General features: G+C 50.3%; 1 protein-coding gene across 4 annotated transcripts; it reads right to left on the bottom strand.

Annotated features, from left to right (window-relative positions):
- Positions 1 to 599: 599 nt before the first annotated feature.
- PSMD4 (proteasome 26S subunit ubiquitin receptor, non-ATPase 4) lies at positions 600 to 16,687 on the bottom strand. Of its 4 annotated transcripts, none has more exons than XM_063626358.1 (10): positions 16,596 to 16,687; positions 9,194 to 9,334; positions 7,154 to 7,268; positions 6,268 to 6,354; positions 5,954 to 6,022; positions 5,579 to 5,794; positions 5,076 to 5,184; positions 4,749 to 4,880; positions 4,601 to 4,668; positions 600 to 887 (listed from the first exon to the last, which is right to left on the bottom strand). In XM_063626358.1, exons 1-10 carry the CDS (start codon positions 16,619 to 16,621, stop codon positions 717 to 719), a joined length of 1,134 nt encoding a protein of 377 aa, XP_063482428.1. In that variant the 5' UTR covers positions 16,622 to 16,687; the 3' UTR covers positions 600 to 716. The 4 variants fall into 4 exon arrangements, with proteins under 4 accessions (XP_063482428.1, XP_063482427.1, XP_063482429.1 ...); XM_063626357.1 differs by having other exon boundaries at positions 5,067 to 5,184; positions 16,596 to 16,681; XM_063626359.1 differs by lacking the exon at positions 5,954 to 6,022 and having other exon boundaries at positions 5,067 to 5,184; positions 16,596 to 16,681.
- Positions 16,688 to 21,725: the final 5,038 nt, after the last annotated feature.

Genomic DNA, 21,725 nt, shown 5'->3' with positions numbered 1-21,725 from the left:
GCATAACTGATGCAGGGAGGTGCTGGCAGGAGGGAGGGAGCCAGAGCTTCCTGCCTGATGGCCTTGACTCTCTGTAAAGATGTCAGGCTTCTGTTGAGAGTGATGGGGGAGTAGAGGAAGGTATAGTAGTTGCTACAAGCAACTGACTTGCAGGGCTGACCAGGGTCACTGAAGGCAGCTGACCAATGGGAAACTACTGTTTGGTGGTGACTCAACTCCTGGTGAGACAGGTCTGAGACAAGTTTGGATTTTGATCCTGGTTCTGCCTCTTCATTAGCTAAATATCCTTGGCCAAATAACCTAAACTTGCTGAACCTTAGAAGTCCACATGAAAAAACTGAAAAGGTTGAGCACCATTCCATGCTTGGGGTTCAGCTGTGTGAGTGCAGAGTAAAAGTTATTGGCAAGAAGGTGGTTTAAATAAGGTCTTCGCTCATTAGAAATGGAAACATGGCTCCTGGGCCTGTAATCCCAGCATGTTAGGAGGCCCAGACAGGTGGAAACAGAGGAGAACTCAACAAGGAAGGCTCTCCTTCAGGCCAGGGGCTCCTCCCCTCTCTCACACTCAAAACCATCAATATTTGAAGCAAAAAAGGAAAAAAAGTTGCCAAGCTTTATTTAGGCTGTAATGGTTACAGATAACACACATCGAACCCTACATTCCATGCTTCCCATGCAGTCCCCTGAGCAGGCTCAGCTACCCTTTCCCACCAGTCTCACTTCTTGTCTTCCTCCTTCTTGTCCTTCTTGCCGTCCTTTGTGGCCTGGGAGGCCAGGGAGCCCATAGCATTTCGAATGGCTTCATTGTTGGGATCCACACCTGGGAGGTTCTCTAGGACACTCTGAAGGAACTCGGGGTCCTGCATCACGTCGTAATCATCCTCCTCCTGCAAACAGGCAGTGTGAGCTCAAGGGAGGGTATGGAGCGGCAGGAAGTAAGCAGGTGTTAAGGACAGGAGCATGCCGCTGCCAGAGCCCCCCTGCCTTCTGACTGTGTGGGGATCCGGGCACCTCTGGCCGAGGTAAGGAAAGGACAAGTCAGCAAAATCCTTTATACAGCATGAATGCAAATAGTTATTACTAACCAAATAGAGGAGGGGCCTGCTGAGAACTCTGTTAATTGAGCTCTGAGGAGAAAAACAGATGCCATCACATTGAGGTTTCCTGCTCTCAAGACACCCAGTTCTCCTTTTTCTTTTTCCCAGACCCTCTTTTCTCCCTCCTGGGAAGACATCCTAGAGAACTGCCCAGGCTGCTCCCACCAGCAAGGAAGGAAAATTACAGAACAAGAGGACATTTCTCCAGCTCTGACCATTAGCATTGCTACCTTAGCAAGATTTACGTGTAAGAAATGCATATCCGGCCACCCACCGTCTGGGAAGTGAGGAGCGCCTCTGCCCGGCCACCCACCGTCTGGGAAGTGAGGAGCGCCTCTGCCCGGCCACCCACCGTCTGGGAGGTGAGGAGCGCCTCTGCCCGGCCACCCACCGTCTGGGAGGTGAGGAGCGCCTCTGCCCGGCCACCCACCGTCTGGGAGGTGAGGAGCGCCTCTGCCCGGCCACCCACCGTCTGGGAAGTGAGGAGCGCCTCTGCCCGGCCACCCCGTCTGGGAAGTGAGGAGCGCCTCTGCCCGGCCACCCATCGTCTGGGAAGTGAGGAGCGCCTCTGCCCGGCCACCCATCGTCTGGGAAGTGAGGAGCGCCTCTGCCCGGCCACCCTGTCTGGGAAGTGAGGAGCGCCTCTGCCCGGCCACCCCGTCTGGGAAGTGAGGAGCGCCTCTGCCCGGCCACCCATCGTCTGGGAAGTGAGGAGCGCCTCTGCCCGGCCTCCCATCGTCTGGGAGGTGAGGAGCGCCTCTGCCCGGCCGCCCCATCCGGGAAGAGGTGAGGAGCGCCTCTGCCCGGCCGCCCCGTCCGGGAAGAAGTGAGGAGCGCCTCTGCCCGGCCGCCCCGTCCGGGAAGAAGTGAGGAGCGCCTCTGCCCGGCTGCCCCGTCCGGGAAGAAGTGAGGAGCGCCTCTGCCTGGCCGCCCCCGTCCGGGAAGAAGTGAGGAGCGCCTCTGCCCGGCCGCCCTGTCTGGGAAGTGAGGAGCGCCTCTGCCCGGCCGCCCCGTCCGGGAACAAATGAGGAGCGCCTCTGCCCGGGCGCCCCATCCGGGAAGAAGTAAGGAGCGCCTCTGCCCGGCCGCCCCATCCGGGAAGAAGTGAGGAGCGCCTCTGCCCGGCCACCCATCGTCTGGGAAGTGAGGAGTGCCTCTGCCCGGCTGCCCCGTCTGGGAAGTGAGGAGCGCCTCTGCCCGGCCGCCCCGTCCGGGAAGAAGTGAGGAGCGCCTCTGCCCGGCCGCCCCGTCTGGGAAGTGAGGAGCGCCTCTGCCCGGCCGCCCCGTCCGGGAAGAAGTGAGGAGCGCCTCTGCCTGGCCGCCCCGTCCGGGAAGAAGTGAGGAGCGCCTCTGCCCGGCCGCCCCGTCCGGGAAGAAATGAGGAGCGCCTCTGCCCAGGCGCCCCATCCGGGAAGAAGTGAGGAGTGCCTCTGCCCGGCCGCCCCATCCGGGAAGAAGTGAGGAGTGCCTCTGCCCGGCCACCCATCGTCTGGGAAGTGAGGAGCGCCTCTGCCTGGCCACCCACCGTCTGGGAAGTGAGGAGCGCCTCTGCCCGGCCGCCCCGTCTGGGAAGTGAGGAGCACCTCTGCCCGGCCACCCACCGTGTGGGAAGTGAGGAGCGCCTCTGCCCGGCCACCCACCGTCTGGGAAGTGAGGAGCGCCTCTGCCCGGCCGCCCCGTCTGGGAAGTGAGGAGCGCCTCTGCCCGGCCACCCACCGTCTGGGAAGTGAGGAGCGCCTCTGCCCGGCCGCCCATCGTCTGGGAAGTGAGGAGCGCCTCTGCCCGGCCTCCCATCGTCTGGGAGGTGAGGAGCGCCTCTGCCCGGCCGCCCCGTCTGGGAAGTGAGGAGCGCCTCTGCCCGGCCACCCCGTCTGGGAAGTGAGGAGCGCCTCTGCCCGGCCACCCATCGTCTGGGAAGTGAGGAGCGCCTCTGCCCGGCCACCCATCGTCTGGGAAGTGAGGAGCGCCTCTGCCCGGCCGCCCCGTCCGGGAAGAAGTGAGGAGCGCCTCTGCCCGGCCGCCCCGTCCGGGAAGAAGTGAGGAGCGCCTCTGCCCGGCCGCCCCGTCCGGGAAGAAGTGAGGAGCGCCTCTGCCCGGCCGCCCCGTCTGGGAAGTGAGGAGCGCCTCTGCCCGGCCGCCCCGTCCGGGAAGAAATGAGGAGCGCCTCTGCCCGGGCGCCCCATCCGGGAAGAAGTGAGGAGCGCCTCTGCCCGGCCGCCCCATCCGGGAAGAAGTGAGGAGGGCCTCTGCCCGGCCACCCAATGTCTGGGAAGTGAGGAGCGCCTCTGCCCGGCCACCCACCGTCTGGGAAGTGAGGAGCGCCTCTGCCCGGCCGCCCCGTCCGGGAAGAAGTGAGGAGCGCCTCTGCCCGGCCGCCCCGTCCGGGAAGAAGTGAGGAGCGCCTCTGCCCGGCCGCCCCGTCCGGGAAGAAGTGAGGAGCGCCTCTGCCCGGCCGCCCCGTCCGGGAAGAAGTGAGGAGCGCCTCTGCCCGGCCGCCCCGTCCGGGAAGAAGTGAGGAGCGCCTCTACCCGGCCGCCCCGTCGGGAAGAAGTGAGGAGCGCCTCTGCCCGGCCGCCCCGTCCGGGAAGAAGTGAGGAGCGCCTCTGCCCGGCCGCCCCGTCCGGGAAGAAGTGAGGAGCGCCTCTGCCCGGCTGCCCCGTCCGGGAAGAAGTGAGGAGCGCCTCTGCCCGGCCACCCATCGTCTGGGAAGTGAGGAGCGCCTCTGCCCGGCCACCTATCGTCTGGGAAGAAGTGAGGAGCGTCTCTGCCTGGCCGCCCCGTCTGGGAAGTGAGGAGCCCCTCTGCCCGGCCGCCCCGTGTCTGGGTAGAAGTGAGGAGCTCCTCTGCCTGGCCGCTCCGTCTGGGAGGTCTACCACGGAGGCCAGAAGCAATGTGGGGGCTGGACGTGGTGGCTCACGCCTGTGGTCCCGGTACTCTGGGGGGCGAGGCGGGTTGATCACTTCGGGCTAGGAGTTCGAGACCAGTCTGGCCAACTTGGCGAAACATGAAGAATACAACAGACAAACCAACCAACCAACTCAATGACAACAAAACAGGTCTACCCTGGAGTCATACTCTAATTTTTTCTATTTTCCTCCCTTTCTGATCCTTTATCCCACTTTCTTTTTCTTCCTCTTCCTTCTCCCTCTTCTTTGTCAAATAGAGGATTGAGTTATTATCACTGATCCATATAAAGTCCCTCTCTCATTTATTTTAACTCCCACCCCCATTTCTATTCCCCGACTTCCCATGTGCAACCTTCCTAATATGTTTGATACGCATCTTTTTGTTTGTATGTATTTTTAGAAAATGTTTATTGTTTTTGTATGCAAAAAAAATTAATAAAAAAAAAAAAAAAGAAAAAAAAAAAAAGAAATGCATATCCATGTGTTTCCAACTGCTCCTCAAAGGACTTAGCTATAGTAGAAATGCTCCCAGCCCCAGGGGGATGAGGATCTAAATTCAAGGACTTTAAACCTGATGGGGGCAGGGTTGGGTCTCACCTTGGCTGGCTCAGATGTGTCCATGGCTGAGCTGGCATCAATGTCTGCTGATTCTGCCTGGCCAAACTCTGAGGAAGATAAGTCAGTCTGTTCAGTTACACTTCCTCACCCCAACCTCTGCCTAGGCACCACCCAGGCTCTGGCTCACCTGCTCCCTGCAGGGACATCTGCATGGCATAAGCAATCTGCTCTTCCTCAGTCATACTGCTTAGGTCAGGAAGCCCAGTGCGGCCAAACTCCTGCTGGCTGATGGTCATCTTCAGCAGGGCATCATCTGAGTCTGGGAAAAGGAAAAGAGGAGCAGGGTAGAATTAGTGTCATATCCACACAGGCCAGCCTCCAAAGCCATTCCTAGCCCAGCCCTCCCACATATTCCTACCCTGTCAGACCTCCACACTCTCCCTGCAGTGCCTACACCCAGCTTTCAATGTTTAGCATCCTGCAGTCCCAGGACTTCAGATTCCACCTCTTTCACCTTCAGTCCCAGTCGTAGCAATCCCGGCCTCAGCAGCAGAAGCTGCAGCTGCCCGCCGGGCCTCCTCCTCCTGCCGCTGCCGCTGCTCTTCCATAGATACACGAAGGGCCTGGTGAAGGGCAGGGCATAATCAGGCCTCCCCTGCCCTCACTCCTACAGGGAGCTGGGGAAGTCAGTTGGGGTGTGGGAAAGGAAGATAAAGGTACAGCTTCTGGTTTATCACACAGAGAAGAAGCTGGAGGGATAAGCAGTGGTATGGGATTAAAAAGTAAGGACTTGGGAGAAGCCTCGGTTTTCATCAGAAGTGAACAAGAAAGCATCTGACACTGGTGCCCCTAGAGATCAGACAGAATTATAGGGAAGAGGTGGCAAAAGGAGGTCTTGGAAAATGAGTGACTGGGAGTGTCTAGGACTGTCCAGCCTGATAGAAGCTCTGTGATGTGTGTGCCAGAAGAGAACAAAGAAGGACCTTTGGACTCTACCTGGGGTCAACATTTGCTCACCAAGGCCAGCTCAGGATCAGCACTGGGATCTACTCCAAATTCAAAGTCACTGGCACCAAGACCCAGCATGGCACCACCTTCACCAGCCAAAATCGGAGAACTGATGAGAGCATCAGCCAAACTGGGCCCAGGAGGCACTGTCACCAGATGAGAACCGGTTCCATCTTTGCCATTCAACGTGTTTACAAAGGCTGTCAGCTTTTCTGTGTTCACCTCCTGGGAAGGAAAAAATACATGACACCCTCCTTCGGGCCTTGCTCCCTGTTCTTTGCCATTTCTGCATTACTCTGCCACAGTGCCCGCACTCCTCAGGGTTAAGGACCATTCTGTTTATAACCAAATTAAGTCAATGCCCTCCAATCAGTCCCTACTCACCTCTTCCCCAAAATTGATAATATCAACATTTACTTTCTCCTTCTTGAGGCGTTTAGCCAGTTTCACCAGCTGGGAGGAAGGGAAGAAAAATCAAGAAATCTGTTCCATACTCGAGGGGGGAAGGACCCACCGCATAAAAGCATACAGAAATCTATTGACCTCCCCAAGGTCCTGCAACAGAATCACTGAATTCTCCACATTCACCTTTCCCCAAAGTGATGAGCCTGATGCCTCTGCCAGGTTCTCCTGAGGGCTGAAAGACCTCAGTCCCAAACACGGGCTCCCCACATTCCCCAGCTGCCACTTGGACTCACATCCTTCTCATTGTCCTCCACCGGGCTTCCCACAAAGGCAATGATGCGCATCTTGTGATTCTTGCCTTGTCGGTGCTTCAGAGCCAGCTTGTAAAGGGAGAGGAAGTTCTCAGAGTCAACCAGAGGAATCACTCAGCTCTTTCCTCGGTCACTCGGTTCCCATTTTCTTACAGTTTCTTTGTACCTGAAGTACACCATCTACCATCACGCTCACACAAGATTTAACACCCCCAACTCCTCCCTTTTTGCTATGACTCTCTGTGCATAAAGAAGGGAGGTTAATTCTCTTTTTTTTTTTTTTTTTGAGATGGAGTCTCACTCTGTCGCCCAGTCTGGAGTGCAGTGGCGCAATCTCAGCTCACTGCAACCTCCACCTCTCGGGTTCCAGTGACTATCCTGCCTCAGCCTCCCTAGTACTGGCTAATTTTTATATTTTCAGTAGAGATGGGGTTTCACCACGTTGGCCAGACTGGTTTCGAACTCGTGACCTCAGGTGATCCGCCCGTCTTAGCCTCCCAAAGTGCTGGGATTACAGGTGTAAGCCACCGCACCCAGCCTTTTTTTTTTTTTTTTTAGAGAAACAGGGTCTCACTATGTGCCCAGGCTGGTCTTGAACTGCTGGCCTTCAGCAATCCTCCTCCCTTGGCCTCCCAAAGTGATGGGATTACAGGCATGAGCTACCATACCCAGCCTTAATTCCCAATTCTAGGGATTTTTCCCTTCACAACCCTCAACTACCCTGGAATTCATCCCCCATATCCTTTCTACTCCAAGTTAGCTTTCTCTTGCTCTGGTCCTAGCTCAGGATTCCACGGGAGAAATGAGTATGATGGAGGCAGGACCTCAGAGCAGGGAGGAAAGGTCCAGGGAACCCAGTAGGACTCACATGGGCCACGCGGATGCCTGTGCAGAAGGTGATCTTGCCCTTGGGTTGGACAGTATGTAGCTTGGACAGGATACGGCCAGTGTCTGGGGTGAGTGTGGTCAGCACTTCACAGTCACTGGGATGTAGGAAAAGCATTTCAGTGAGTTCAGGTCAGCACAAGTACCTCTAAACTGTGTCTGACTTTTATTTATTTATTTTTTTAGACGGAGTCTCGCTCTGTCGCCCAGGCTGCAGTGCAGTAGCGCAATCTCGGGTCATTGCAAGCTCCGCCTCCTGGGTTCACGCCATTCTCCTGCCTCAGCCTCCCAAGTAGCTGGGACTACAGGCACCCACTACCACACACGGCTAATTTTTTGTATTTTTTTTAGTAGAGACGGGGTTTCACTGTGTTAGCCAGGATGGTCTCGATCTCCTGACCTCGTGATCCACCCACCTTGGCCTTCCAAAGTGTTGGGATTACAGGCGTGAGCCACCGCACCTGGCCTGTGTCTGACTTTTTCTTTAGAGACCTGGATAATAACCATTATTTCTATTCTAACTGTAATCTCTATTCTTTTTTTATTTTTTGAGACAGAGTCTCGCTCTGTCACCCAGGCTGGCGTGCAGTGGCGAATCTCAGCTCACTGCAACCTCTGCCTCCCGGGTTCAAGCAATTCTCGTGCATCAGCCTCCTGAGTAGCTGGGATTACAGATGTGCACCACCACGCCCAGCTAATTTTTGTATTTTTAGTAGAGACGGGGTTTTGCCATGTTGGTCAGGCTGGTCTCGAAATCCTGACCTCAAGTGATCCATCTGCCTTGGCCTCCCAGAATGCAGGGATTACAGGCGTGAGCCACTGTGCTTGGCCTCTATTCTTCTTAATCAAACATCTAGTATTTAATGGAAACCAAGCACAGAAATAATTAAGTGGTTGGCTTTGTAAGAAACCTGCCCTCAGCCAGGCGCGGTGGCTCACGCCTGTAATCCCAGCACTTTGGGAGGCCGAGGCGGGTGGATCATGAGGTCAGGATATCGAGACCATACTGGCTAACACGGTGAAACCCCGTCTCTATTAAAAAAATACAAAAAAATTAGCTGGGCATGGTGGCAGGCGCCTGTAGTCCCAGCTACTCGGGAGGCTGAGGCAGGAGAATGGCATGAACCCAGGAGGTGGAGCTTGCAGTGAGCCGAGATCACACCACTGCACTCCAGCCTGGGCGACAGAGCGAGACTCCGCCTCAAAAAAAAAAAAAAAGAAACCTGCCCTCTATTCCAAATGTTTTCCCCTAACTCCTTTTAAAGGCTCACAGGGCCCTAAGAATCCACCAAAATAACGATGCTAATTTGTATCTCTCCTGTCTTCTCCACCTCCAGACCCATTTTCCCAGATAACACTATGTACACTGGAGTGGGAGGCTACTCATTTAAGAATTATCAGTTCCTAAAACAAAACACTTTTAGGGTAAAAGGATGAGTGATATATGCCCAGGGGCTCTGATCCAAAAATTACTTTTTTCTTTCTTTTTTTGAGATGGAGTCGCATTCTGTCACCCAAGCTGGTGTGCAGTGGTGTGATCTTGGCTCACTGCAACCTCTGCCTCCCGGGTTCAAGCGATTCTCCTGCCTCAGCCTCCTGAGTAGCTGGTATTACAGGTACCCACCACCATGCCTGGCTAATTTTTGTATTTTTAGTAGAGACGGGGTTTTGCCCTGTTGCCCAGGCTGGTCTCAAACTCTTGGGATTACAGGCGTGAGCCACTGTGCCCAGCCCAAAATCACTTTTCACTGACTTTAAAATATATTATGAAATTTCACCCCCTACCCTAGCCCTGCCCAACAAACAATAAAAAGATACAGAAATTTCACCCCAGGAGATTTAGCTTCCATACTGTATTAAATTCAGGTTAATACAAAAAAAAGTTGCTATTAACATTTACACTAAATAGTGCAGAAGGCAGTCTAGGAAAGTGATGGGCAAAAGCAGCCTCATGGAATCTAAAGAAGAGTAGCATGTAACAACCACCCACCTACTGAGTCCCCTCCTCCTCTGTCCCCCATACTTAGCCAGTGTGATAAGGCCCACGTTGTTCTCAGGGTTGCTGCGGGTCTTTGAATGACAAACTATGTTGACAGCATCCTGCTGGGCCTGCAGCCGGGTGGGTAAGAAGTCTCCATTCCGCATATATTCACTGTTGTCCACACTGTCAGATTAGAGTTGAAGGACAAGAGAGAAGAAATGTAGAAGTTTTCCAAAACCTTCTCTCCAGTTCCAGAGGCCCCCTATAGCAGAAGCTCTCAGTCTTCATAGAGTTACCTGTAGCTTTTTTTCTTTTTTAAATATACAGATGATCAAGCCTTAGCCCACATTTATTGACTCAGAATAACCAATGAGGAATTTTTTTTTTTTTTTTTTTGAGACAGGGTCTTGCTCTGTCACTCAGGCTGGAGTAGAGTGGTGCACTAATGGCTCACTGCAGCTTCCACCTCCTGGGCTCAAGTGATCCTCTCACCTCAGCCTCCCAAGTAGCTGGGACTATAGATGTGAGCCACCACGTAGCTACCTTTTAAATTTTTTTTGTAGAGACAGGGGTCTAGCTATGTTGCCCAAGTTGGTCTTGAACTTCTGAGCTCAAGAGATCCTCCTGCCTCCACCTCCCCAAGTGCTGGGAGAACAGGTGTGAGCCACCTGGTGCCCAGCTGAAAAGATTTTTAATCCTTACAAAATGATTCTGATGAGCACCAAAGGCGGTGATCTACTGATGAACCACAGCACCTTCTTATAAGCAGCACTTAAGTGCTACTAAGCTTTGTCATGGATAAATACTCTAAGTCTGCCATTAAATGGCAGTAATCCAAATATAGGAAATGAAGAAGGTAACTTAAAAATATCTATAGCTGGGCGCGGTGGCTCACGTCTGTAATCCCAGCACTTTGGGAGGCCAAGGCAGATGGATCACCTGAGGTCAGGAGTTCAAGACCAGCCTGACCAACATGGAGAAACCCCATCTCTACTAAAAGTAGAAAATTAGCTGGGCGTGGTGGCACATGCCTGTAATCCCAGCTACTCGGGAGGCTGAGGCAGGAGAATTGCCTGAACCCAGGAGGTGGAGGTTGTGGTGATCACGCCATTGTACTTCAGCCTGGGCAACAAGAGCAAAACTTTGTCTCGAAAAAAAAATAAAAATAAAATCTATAAAATAGGCTGGGCACAGTGGCTTATGCCTGCAATCCCAGCACTTTGGGAGGTGGAGGCAGATGTATCACCTGAAGTCAGGAGTTAGAGACCAGTGTTGGCTAACATCGTGAAACCCCGTCTCTACTAAAAATACAATAATTAGCCAGGCATGGTGGTGCACACTTGTAGTCCCAGCTACTCAGGAGGCTGAGGCAGGAGAATTGCTTGAACCCGGGAGGCCAAGGTTGCAGTGAGTCGAGATCACACCACTGCACTCCAGCCTGGGCGACAGAGTGAGACTCCATCAAAAAAAAAAAAAAAAAAAATCTATAAAATAGGGCCAGGCATGGTGGCTCACACCTGTAATCCCAACACTTTGGGGAGCCGAGGCGGGCAGATCACTTGAGCTCAGGAGTTTGAGACCAGCCTGGCAAACATGGTGAAATCCCGTCTCTACTAAAAAATATAAAAGTTAGCCGGGGGTGGTGGCAGGCACCTGTAATCCCAGCTACTCGGGTGGCTGAGGCAGGAGAATCACTTGAACCCCAGAGGTGGAGGCTGCATTGAGCCAAGATGGTGCCACTGCCTCAAAAAAAAAGAGGTCTATAAAATAACACACACTTGGCAGCACTGAGTGCAGAAAAGTACAATGCAATCATCTCATTAAATGCTTAACAGCTTCGACAGCTGAACTGAACGGTAAAAATGAGGTTTTGTGGATCTGAAGTCTCACCTCTTAGATCCTTGCAACTTTTCATGATCTAAAAGTATCCAGCTAATGTGAAATATAATCTCGAGTTTCCCAAAGACCAAAAGAAGGCAGGTAAGTGATGCAGTTATATAAGCTCCTGTAAGGATCAATTCTTGATGACCTCTGAGGTCCCTGAGAGCTCTAATAGTTAAGGTTCTACCTGTGCTAACGGACGGAAACAGTGCCTTAGATGAGATACCTCATTTCTTTCTTTTTTTTTTTTTTTTTTTTGAGACAGAGTTTCGCTCTAGTTGCCCAGGCTGGAGTGCAATGGCTCGATCTCGGCTCACCACAACCTCCACCTCCCAGGTTCAAGCAATTCTCCTCTCTCAGCCTCCTAAGTAGCTGGGATAACAGGCATGCGCCACCATACCCGGCTAATTTTGTAGTTTTAGTAGAGACGGGGTTTCTCCATGTTGATCAGGTTGGTCTCAAACTCCCAACCTCAGGTGATCCACCCACCTCAACCTACCAAAGTGCTGGGATTACAGGCATGAGCCACCACACTTGGCCCTCATTTCTTCTTTTTAAAATTTTATCTATTTTTTAGGCTGGGCATGGTGGCTCACGTCTGTAATCCCAGCACTTTGGGAGGCCGAGAAGGGAGAATCGCTTGAGCCCAGGAGTTGGAGAACAGCCTGGGCAACACAGGGAGACCCAGTCTCTACCAAAAAAAACACATTTTTTATTTATTTTTTATTTTATAGAGATGGAGTCTCACTTTGTTGCCCAGGCTAATCACAAACTCCTAGACTCATGCAGTCCTCCTGCCTTGGCCTCTCAAAGTGCTGGGATTACAGGTGTGAGCCATGGCACCTAGCCAAGACATCTCATTTCTATTGGCAAGCAAAATATGAGCTTGGGGCAATTTTTTTTCTTTAGTATGCTTTGTTTGGCAATAAACCAAAAATGGTAAAGAGAGGTAATTAAGAAGGTACTGGAAAACAAGTATTAATAGAAAAGGGAATACAGGTTGAGTACACTTAATCAGAAACTCTTGAGATCCGAAATGCCCCAAATCAGAAAGTTTTTGAGTGCTGACATGATGTTCAAAGGAAATTATCACTGGAGCACTTCAGACTTCCAGATTAGGGATACTCTGCTGGTTAAGTATAATGTAAATATTCCAAAATCTGACAAAAATCCAAAATCTGAAACACTTCTGGTCCTAGCCATTTCAGATAGGGAATACTCAACCCGCCTAGGGTAGTATTCAGGCACAGGTTCAAGCACAGTCACTGCTCACTGTAGCCTCAACCTCCTAGGCTCAATAGATTTTCCCACTTCAGCCTCCCGGGTAGCTGGGACCACAGGCGTGCACCACTATGTCGGCTAATTTTTGTATTTTTAGTAGAGACGGGGTTTCACCATGTTGGCCAGGTTGGTCTTGAGCTCCTGACCTCCGATGATCCGCCCACCTCTGCCTCTCAAAGTGCTGGGATTACAGGTGTGAGCCACCACACCTGGCCATTTCACATATTTTTTTGAGACAGGATCTTGCTCTGTCACCCAGGCTGGAGGCCAGTGGTGAAATCATAGCTCACTGTAATTTCAAACTCCTGGGCTTAACCCCTTCTCCTGCCTCAGCCTCCTAAGTAGCTAGGATTACCACCAAAACCTTTATTTTAAAAGAGAATACAGGCTGGGTGTGATGGTTCATGCCTGTAATCCCAGCACTTAGGGAGGCCAAGAAGGGAGGCTCTCTTGAGCCCAAGAGTTCGAGACCAGCCTAATCAATATGACAAACCCCATCTCTACAAAAAATACAAAAAATAGCTGGGCATGGTGGTATGTGCCTGTAGTCCCAGCTATTCAGGAGGCTGAGGCAGGAGGATCACTTGAGCCCGGGAGGTCGAGGCTGCAGTGAGCCAAGATCACACCACTGCACTCCAGCTTGGGTGACAGAATGAGACCCTGTATCCCCTCCCCCCCCAAAAAAAAACACTCGAAAAGGGTAGTACAATGGCACATGTGCAAGGCAGTCACATCAATAGCAAGTTCCCCATGATGCACTACATGGTGCCAAGAACTATGTGCATACTGCCACAAAAAGAATAAAATACCTTGGCTGGGCGTGGTGGCTCATGCCTGTAATCTCAGCACTTTGGGAGGCTGAGGCCGGCAGATCACCTGAGGTCAGGTGTTCGAGACCAGCCTGACCAATATGATGAAACCTCATCTCTACTAAAAATACAGAAAAAATTTACCCAGGCGTGGTGGCATGCACCTGTAATCCCAGTTACTTGGGAGGCTGAGACAGGAGAATCGCTTGAACCCGGGAGGTGGAGGCTGCAGTGAGCCAAGATGGTGCCATTGCACTCCAGCCTGTGTGACAAGAGCAAGACTCCGTCTCAAAAAAAAAAACAACACAAACCTAGGAATACAACTAACCAGGGAGATGAAAGAGCTCTACAATGAGAATTACAAAATACTGCTCAAATAAATCAAAGAAGATACAAACAAGTGGAAAAACATCCCATGCTCATGAATAGGAAGAATCAATATCATTAAAATGGCCATACTGCTGGGCATCGTGGCTCACACCTGTAATTCTACCACTTTGGGAGGCTGAGGTGGGCAGATCACTTGAGGCTGGGAGTTCAAGACCAGCCTGGCCACATGGCCAAACCCCATCTTCAGTAAAAGTACAAAAAAAAAAAAAAAAAAAAAAAGCCAGGTATGGTGGCGGGTGCCTGGAATCCCAACTACTTGAAGGCTGAGGCACAATAATCACTTGAACCTGAGAGGCGGAGGCTGCAATGAGCCGAGATCACACCACTGCCCTCCAGCCTGGGAGACAGAGCAAGACTCTGTCTCATAAATAAATAAATTAATTAATTAAAATTGGCCATTCTTCCCAAAGCAATTTACAGATTCAATGCTACTCCTATCAAACTACCAAGGACATTCTTCAAAGAACTAGAAAAAACGATTTGAAAATTCATATGGAACCAACAAAGAGCCAGAAAAGCCAAGGCAATCCTAAGCTAAAAGAACAAAGCTGGGGGCAACTTTACCCAACTTCAAACTATTACTTAGGGCTACAATAACCAAAACCGCATGGCACTGGTACAAAAACAGGCACAGAGACCAATGGGACAGAATAGAGAGTCTAGAAATAAGGCCACACACCTGTGACCATCTGCTCTTTGACAAAGCTGACAAAACAAGCAGTGAGGAAAGAGTCCCTATTCAATAACTGGGGATACTGGCTAGCCATATGCAGAAGACCCCTTCCTTACACCATACACAAAAATTAACTGAAGATGGATTAGAGACAATGTAAAACCCAAAACTATAAAAATCCTGGAAGACGGGCCAGGCACAGTGGCTCACGCCTATAATGCCAGCACTTTGGAAGGCCGAGGTGGGCGGATCACCTGAGGTTGGGAGTTCGAGACCAGCCTGACCAACATGGAGAAACCCGGTCTCTACTAAAAACACAAAATTAGCTGGGCGTGGTGGCACATGCCTGTAATCCCAGCTACTAAAGAGACTGAGGCAGGAGAATCGCTTGAACACAGGAGGCGGAGGTTGCAGTGAGCCGAAGGTTGTGGTGAGCTGAGATTGTGCCACTGCGCTCCAGCCTGGGCAATAAGAGCGGAAAAAAAAAAAGTGGGCAAAGGAGCCGGGCATGGTGGCTCAACGCCTGTAATCCCTGCACTTTGGGAGGCTGAGATGGGTGGATCACCTGAGCTCAGGAGTTTGAGACCAGCCTGGCCAACATGATGAAACCCCGTCTCCACCAAAAATACAAAAAAGCTGGGCGTGGTGGTGGGCACCTGTAATCCTAGTTACTCAGGAGACTGAGGCAGGATAATCACTTGAACCAGGGAGTCGGAGGTTGCAGTGAGCTGAGATGGCGCCACTGTACTCCAACCTGGGCAAAAAGAGCAAAACTCCTTCTCAAAGAGAAAAAAAAAGAAAAGTAGGCAAAGGACATGAACAGACATCAGCCACTTTATTTTTATTTATATATTTTATTATTATTATTTTTTTTTTTTGAGAGGGAGTCTCACTCTGTCGCCCAGGCTAGAGTGCAGTGGCACCACCTCGGCTCACTGCAACCTCCTCCTCCCGGGTTCAAACGATTCTCCTACCTCAGCCTCCGGAGTAGCTGGGACTACAGGCGTCCACCACCACGCCTGGCTAATTTTTGTATTTTTAATAGAGATGGGGTTTCACCATGTTGGCCAGGCTGGTCAAGAACTCCTGACCTCAGGTGATACACCCACTTCGGCCTTCCAAAGTGCTGGGATTACAGGCCTGAGCCACCGCCCCAGCCAGAAACTTTTCAAAAGACGACATACATATGGCCAACAAGCATATGAAAAAAACCTCAATATCACTGATCATTAGAGAAATGCAAATAAATCAAAACCACAATGAGGTACCACCTAATACCACTCAGAATAGCTATTACTAAAAAGTCAAAAAACAACAGATGCTGGCAAGGTTGCGAGAAAAGAGAACACTGTTATACCGTTGGTGCAAGTGTAAATTAGTTCATTGAGAATCACTTGAACCAGGGAGGCGGAGGCTGCAGTGAGCCGGATTGGGCCACTGCACTCCAGTCCGGGAGACAGAGCGAGACTGTCTCAAAAAAAAATTATTCATGGTTTATCTGAAATTCAAATTTCACTGGGCATCCTGTATGTTATCTGGCAACGCTATGCTCCCCCCAGAAAATAAAAAAAAGAAATCTCATAGGTGTCTGTTTCACCCAATTGGTGATTTGTGTTCGTCAACTATTCTGTATTACATTCAATGATTACACTTAGAAGGAACTCTTGAAACCCTGCAAAAATTTATGTCCTCCTCTTCTAATGTGACTCGTAATAGGCACTCAGCCCAAGCCTGAGACTGACGAAGAGAGCTACCTCACCGGATAAAGCCTTTGTGTCAGACAGCCCTGAGTTTAAATCTTGACTCTACCACTTAACTAGCTGTATGATTTTGGACAAATCACTTAAAATCGCTGAGACTCGGTATCCTGAACCGTAAAATGGAGAGATAATTTACCTTAAGGTGTGGTTGTGAGGTTTAAGTGAGATAAACAAAATGACTGATACATAAAAAGCAATCTGTAAATGGTACCTTTGAAGATGATACAGGGAAAGGAAATGAAGTTAGAGACGAGGGAATGGGGAGAGGAAGGGATTAGTAATCTATTTTCCTAATAGACGTTATTTTGCGAAGAAACGAGGGCAGAAAACTACTACGATAAGTCCGAAAAGCAGAACTGTGGCTAAAGACAGACCCGGGCTGCTCTAGTGAAGACGGCGCTAGAACAGAGAAAGGCAGCAGGAATGACCACCCAATGACCGTCCCCCTGGGGGTAACAGGGGTAACCCGGGACTATCCGCCACTCCAGGGCCCCGGGATGACTCAGGGAGTCCAGCGGGCTCCTTACCTCCGGGCCCAGGGCCGCCTCTCGCCCATGAGCCCCCGGCCCCCACCCCAGACCCTCCCTGCCTTGGCGCAACACGCGCCCAGGACCCAGCTCTGCCCCTCCTGCCCCGAGGTAGCTCCTCACCACACCATAGTGCTTTCCAACACCATCTTGCCACCTTCCTCCCTCCCGACCTGGTCTCCGGCACGGCTTAACAACAACTTCTCCAATTGGCCCACCGCTCTTCACCAATCACAGACCTCGGCTAGCCAGCTGCTTCCGCCTCCGTCCCCCACGTTGCGTTCTGGGAGTTGTAGGCGCCGCCAAACAAATGGGCGTCTTGCGGGTAGTTGGAGGGAATCGCGGTAACACAAAAAACAATCTAGCCTCCACTTTCCCTACCATTGCAGTTCTCAGTTGGGGTTTCCCGCTGGCCGGATCCCAGGGGAGCTATGGAGGAACATTTGAAAGTGCTGTGTCGATTCCAGCTTCGTCATTTTAAAAAAGTGTCGGGATCGGCCGAGCGCGGCGGCTCACGCCTGTTATCCCAGCACTTTGGGAGGCCAAGGCGGGCGGATCACGAGGTCAGGAATTCGAGACCAGCCTGGCCACCATGGTGAAACCCTATCTCTACTAAAAATACAAAAAATTAGCCGGGCATGATGGCGCACGCCTGTAATCGCAGCTACTCGGGAGGCTGAGGCAGGGGAATTACTTGAACCCGGGAGGCAGAGATTGCAGTGAGCCGAGATCGCGCCACTGCACTCCAGCCTGGGGGACAGAGTGAGACTCCGTCTCAAAAATAGAAAAAATAAAAAAGTGTCGGGATCGCTAACGACTTTCTACAGCCCTCAGTTCCCTGTAGAATTTTAATTCAACAAGCCCTTATACCCTTGAATTGAATTTATTTGTTTATTTATCTCCTCCCCCATTTAACTAAGGATAGGCAACGTGCCTTTTTTTTTTTTTTTTTTTTTTGAGACGGAGTCATCTCGCTCTGTCACCCAGGCTATATAGTTCAGTGGCTAGATCTAGGCTCACTGCAACCTCCACCTCCTGGGTTCCAGGGATTCTCCTGCCTTAGCCTCCCAGGTAGCTGGGACTACAGGGCCATGCCACCATACCCGGCTAATTTTGTATTTTTAGTAGAGACGAGGTTTCACCATGTTGGCCAGGCTGGTCTCGATCTCCTGAACTCAGATGATCCACCCGCCTCTGCTTCCCAAAGTGCTGAGATTACAGGCGTGAGCCACCACACCCGGCCGGCAATGTGTCTTAATCTTTACAATTCCCTAAGCCCAGTACAGAGCCCAGAAAAGATTTGACAACTCAATTATATTAACTAATCTGCCAAAGAACAAACCACTAAACCATTTTGGTTAATCAAAAATTACATTCAAGGCCTGATGCAGTGGCTTAGGTTTTATAATCCCAGCGTTTTGGGAGGCCCAGGCAGGAGGATCGACTCAGGCTAGGAGTTTGAGACCAGCCTGGACAACACAGCCAGACTCCATCTCTACAAAATTTTATTGAGACAGGGTGTCGCTCTGTCGCCCAGATTGGAGTGCAGTGGCTTGATCTCGGCTCACTGCAATTTCCACCTCCTGGGTTCAAGCGATCCTCTTGCCTCAGCCTCCTGAGTAGCTGGGGCTATAGGTGCATGCCACCAAGCCCAGCTAATTTGTTTTTAATTTTTTGATGTGGGAGGATGGCTTGAGCACATGAGTTCGAGACCAGCATGGGCAACACAGCCAGACCCCATCTCTGAAAAAAAAAAAAAAGTCTCAAAGTGTTGGGATTACAGACGTGAGCCATCACATCAGCCGGATATTTGATATTAAGCAATTTTTTTTAGGCATGATAATAGTGTTAAAGTTATCACCATTATAAAAGTAGTCTTTATTAAGAGTTATATGTTGTATTCATAGATAAAAAACTATGAAGTTTGGGACTTAACTTAATCCTTTGGAAGAAACAAATTGTTTTGTTTTTTGAGACAGGGTCTCAAAATAAAACAAAAGAGACAAAGTCTCACTGGGCTGGAGTGCAGCAGTGGTGCAATCATACATAGCTCACTGCAACCTCAAACTCCTGGCCTCCCATCTCAGCCTCTGAAAACTGGGATTACAGGCTTGAGCCACTGCACCTGGTCACACTGGTCTTATTTATGTTGATAATTATGAAGCTGGGTTATGTGTACATAGTGGTTCACCATACTACTCTATTTTTGGTTTAGAAATTTCCATAATGAAAAAAAGGCCAGCTGGGCACGGTGGCTCACACCTGTAATCCCAGCACTTTGAGAGGCCGAGGTGGGCAGATCACTTGAGGTTGGGAGTTCAAGACCAGCCTGGATACCCCTGTCGCTACAAAAAAAATACAAAAATTAGCTGATTGTGATGGTGCGAACCTGTAGTCCCAGCTACTTGAGAGATTGAGGTAGGAAAGTCGCCCGAGCCCAGAAAGTCAAGGCTGCAGTGAGCTGGGATTGCTCCGGGTGACAGAGCAAGACTAAAAAACAAAACCAAGGCTGGGCAATCCCAGCACTTTGGGAGGCCGAGGTGGACGGATCACAAGTTCAGGAGATCGAGAACATCTTGGCCAACATGGTGAAATCCCATCCTACTAAAAATACAAAAATTAGCCGGGCATTGCGGCAGGTGCCTATAGTCCAAGCTACTCTGGAGGCTGAGGCAGGAGAATCACTTGAATCCGGGAGGAAAAGGTTGCAGTGAGCCGAGATCGTGCTATTGTACTCCAGCCTGGGCAACAAGAGTGAAACTCCGTCTCAAAAAAAGAAAAACAAAACTAATAAAGAATGAGTAAGACTGGCTGGGCGCGGTGGCTCAAGCTTGTAATCCCAGCACTTTGGGAGGCCGAGGCGGGCGGATCACAAGGTCAGAAGATCGAGACCATCCTGGCTAACACGGTGAAACCCTGTCTCTACTAAAAATACAAAAAAAAAAAATTAGCCGGGCGTGGTGGCGGACGCCTGTAGTCCCAGCTACTCGGGAGGCTGAGGCAGGAGAATGGCGTGAACCCGGGAGGCGGAGCTTGCAGTGAGCCGAGATTGCGCCACTGCACTCCAGTCTGGGGGACAGAGCAAGACTCCGTCTCAAAAAAAAAAAAAAAAAAAAAGAATGAGTGAGACTTCATCTCTGAATACTTTTCAGAATAGCTGAGATTGGCATGCTTAGGAGTAAAATATCAGACCAGATGACGATTTCCAACTTTATTATCCTATGATTTTAATTTCTCTTTTAGTTAGAAGTTTTACACTAATAGGCCCTACTTGTATCTGAATATAAATTAGAGCATATAGCTAGAGAATAAGCACTAGTCGCTGCTCACCGCTAGAGGGACCCTCTAATCGTAAAAGGATTATCTACACCACCCACTCAGTAGTTGTGAGTACACTCTTGAGTGACAAGGTCAGGGATGCAGAACATTTATGCCTAAAACATGTTAACCTCCAATTCTTATTAGGGAAAAAAGTTTTCTCCTTATCCAGACAAAAGGAGGACTGGTTGGGGCTGTGTGGGGAAAAGAAAGAGAGATCAGCCTGTTACTGTGTCTATATAGAAGGAAGTAGACATAAGAGACTCCATTTAGTTCTGTATTTGAGATGCTGTTAATCTGTGACCCTACCCCCAACGTTGTCCTTGCAAGAGACATGTGCTGTGGTGACTTAAGGTTAAAAGGATTTTGGGCGGTGCAGAATGTGCTTTGTTAAACAAGTGCCTGAAGGCTGCTTATGGTTAAAGGTCATCACCATTCTCTTAAATCTAGAGAAAAAGAAAAACATTTGTCTTCTGCCGGTCCCTGGGCGATGGAACATCTCCAGGTAAAACCCTTTGTGTGCTTTGTTTACTGAGTAAGGAGATAGCCGCATTTAGGAATAAGGTGGGGCTTGCTGGAGCAATACTGCTAAAAGGTTTATGGAGATGTTCGCATATTGTCCAGTCACTCCCTTATCTTTTTGATGGTAAAGATAATTATCAATAAATACTAAGGGAACTCAGAGGCCGGGGCCGGTGTGGGTCCTCTGTAAGCACAGCACCGGTCCCCTGGGCCCCGCTTTTCCTTCTCTACATTTTGTCTCTGTATCTTATTCCTTTTCTCAAGTCTTTCGTCCCACCTAACGAGAAGCACCCACAGGTGTGGAGGGGCAGGCCACCCCTTCAGGGCTGTGGGAAAATCAAATTCAAAACTTTGAGAATCTGGGCTGAGTGCGGTGGCTCACGGCTGTAATCCCAGCACTTTGGGAGGCCGAGGTGAGCTGATCACGTGAGGCCAGGAGTTTGAGACCAGCCTGGCCAACATGGTGAAATCTGTCTCAAAAGAAAAGAAAAGAAAAATATAAAGAAAAGAAACTTTGAGAATCCCCCATTCCTCTTCCAATCCAAGTACTTGCTTTTTTTTTTTTTTTTTTTTGAGATGGAGTGTCACTCTGTTGCCAGGGTGGAGTGCAATGAATGGTGCAATCTCGGCTCACTGCAACCTCTGCCTCCTGGGTTCAAGCGATTCTCCTGTCTCAGCCTCCCAAGTAGCTGGGATTACAGGCACCTGCCACCATGCCCGGCTTTTTTTTTTTAAAGGAGTTTCGCTCTTGTTGCCCAGGCTGGAGTGCAATGGCTCGATCTTGGCTTACCGCAACTTCTGCCTCTCAGGTTCAAGTGATTGTCTTGCCTCAGCATCCCAAGTAGCTGAGATTACAGGCGTGCATCCACCATGCCCAGCTAATTTTTTGTATTTTTAGTAGAGACGGGTTTTCTCCATGTTGGTCGTGTTGGTTCTCCATGTTGGTCCAACTCCCAACCTCAGATGATCTGCTCGCCTCGTCATCCCAAAGTGCTGTGATTACAAGCGTGAACCACCGCACCTGGCCTAATTTTTGTATTTTTAGTAGAGATGTGGTTTCGCATTGTTGGCCAGGCTGCTCTTGAACTCCCGGCCTCAAGTGATCCACCCGTCTTGGCCTCCCAAAGTACTGGGATTACAGGTGTGAGCCGCTGGACTCGGCCAATCCTCTATTAATTCTGATGGAACTTTGTTAGTCTCTCAATTATTTTGTATCACATCCTATTGGGGCAAAAAATATTTCAGGGTTCCCAATATTGCCTCTAACTATACCTATTCCAATATTCTCACCATGATCTCTTCTTTGTTCTCAAAAACAGACCATTCTTATGCATCTAGGTCCTCGTGCTGAAGTGAAACATTCTCTAACAACTTTATCGCACATAACTGCTAATTTTTCCCCCTTTTATGTTC

Source organism: Symphalangus syndactylus, chromosome 12, assembly GCF_028878055.3.
Source record: "Symphalangus syndactylus isolate Jambi chromosome 12, NHGRI_mSymSyn1-v2.1_pri, whole genome shotgun sequence".
Lineage (NCBI taxonomy): Eukaryota > Metazoa > Chordata > Mammalia > Primates > Hylobatidae > Symphalangus > Symphalangus syndactylus.
Note: the sequence above shows the minus strand (reverse complement) of the source record. Positions and strands in the feature narration are given on the sequence as shown.

What these genes read in the sequence shown, in the direction of transcription:
- PSMD4 (XM_063626357.1), bottom strand. Translation starts at nt 16,621, where the DNA reads ATGGTGTTGGAAAGCACTATGGTGTG. An exon ending in CAGGCATCCGCGTGGCCCAT is followed by an intron (nt 6,355 to 7,153) that starts GTGAGTCCTACT and finishes TCCCTTTACAAG; the next exon opens with CTGGCTCTGAAGCACCGACA. An exon ending in TGGAGGACAATGAGAAGGAT is followed by an intron (nt 6,023 to 6,267) that starts GTGAGTCCAAGT and finishes CCTTCCTCCCAG; the next exon opens with CTGGTGAAACTGGCTAAACG.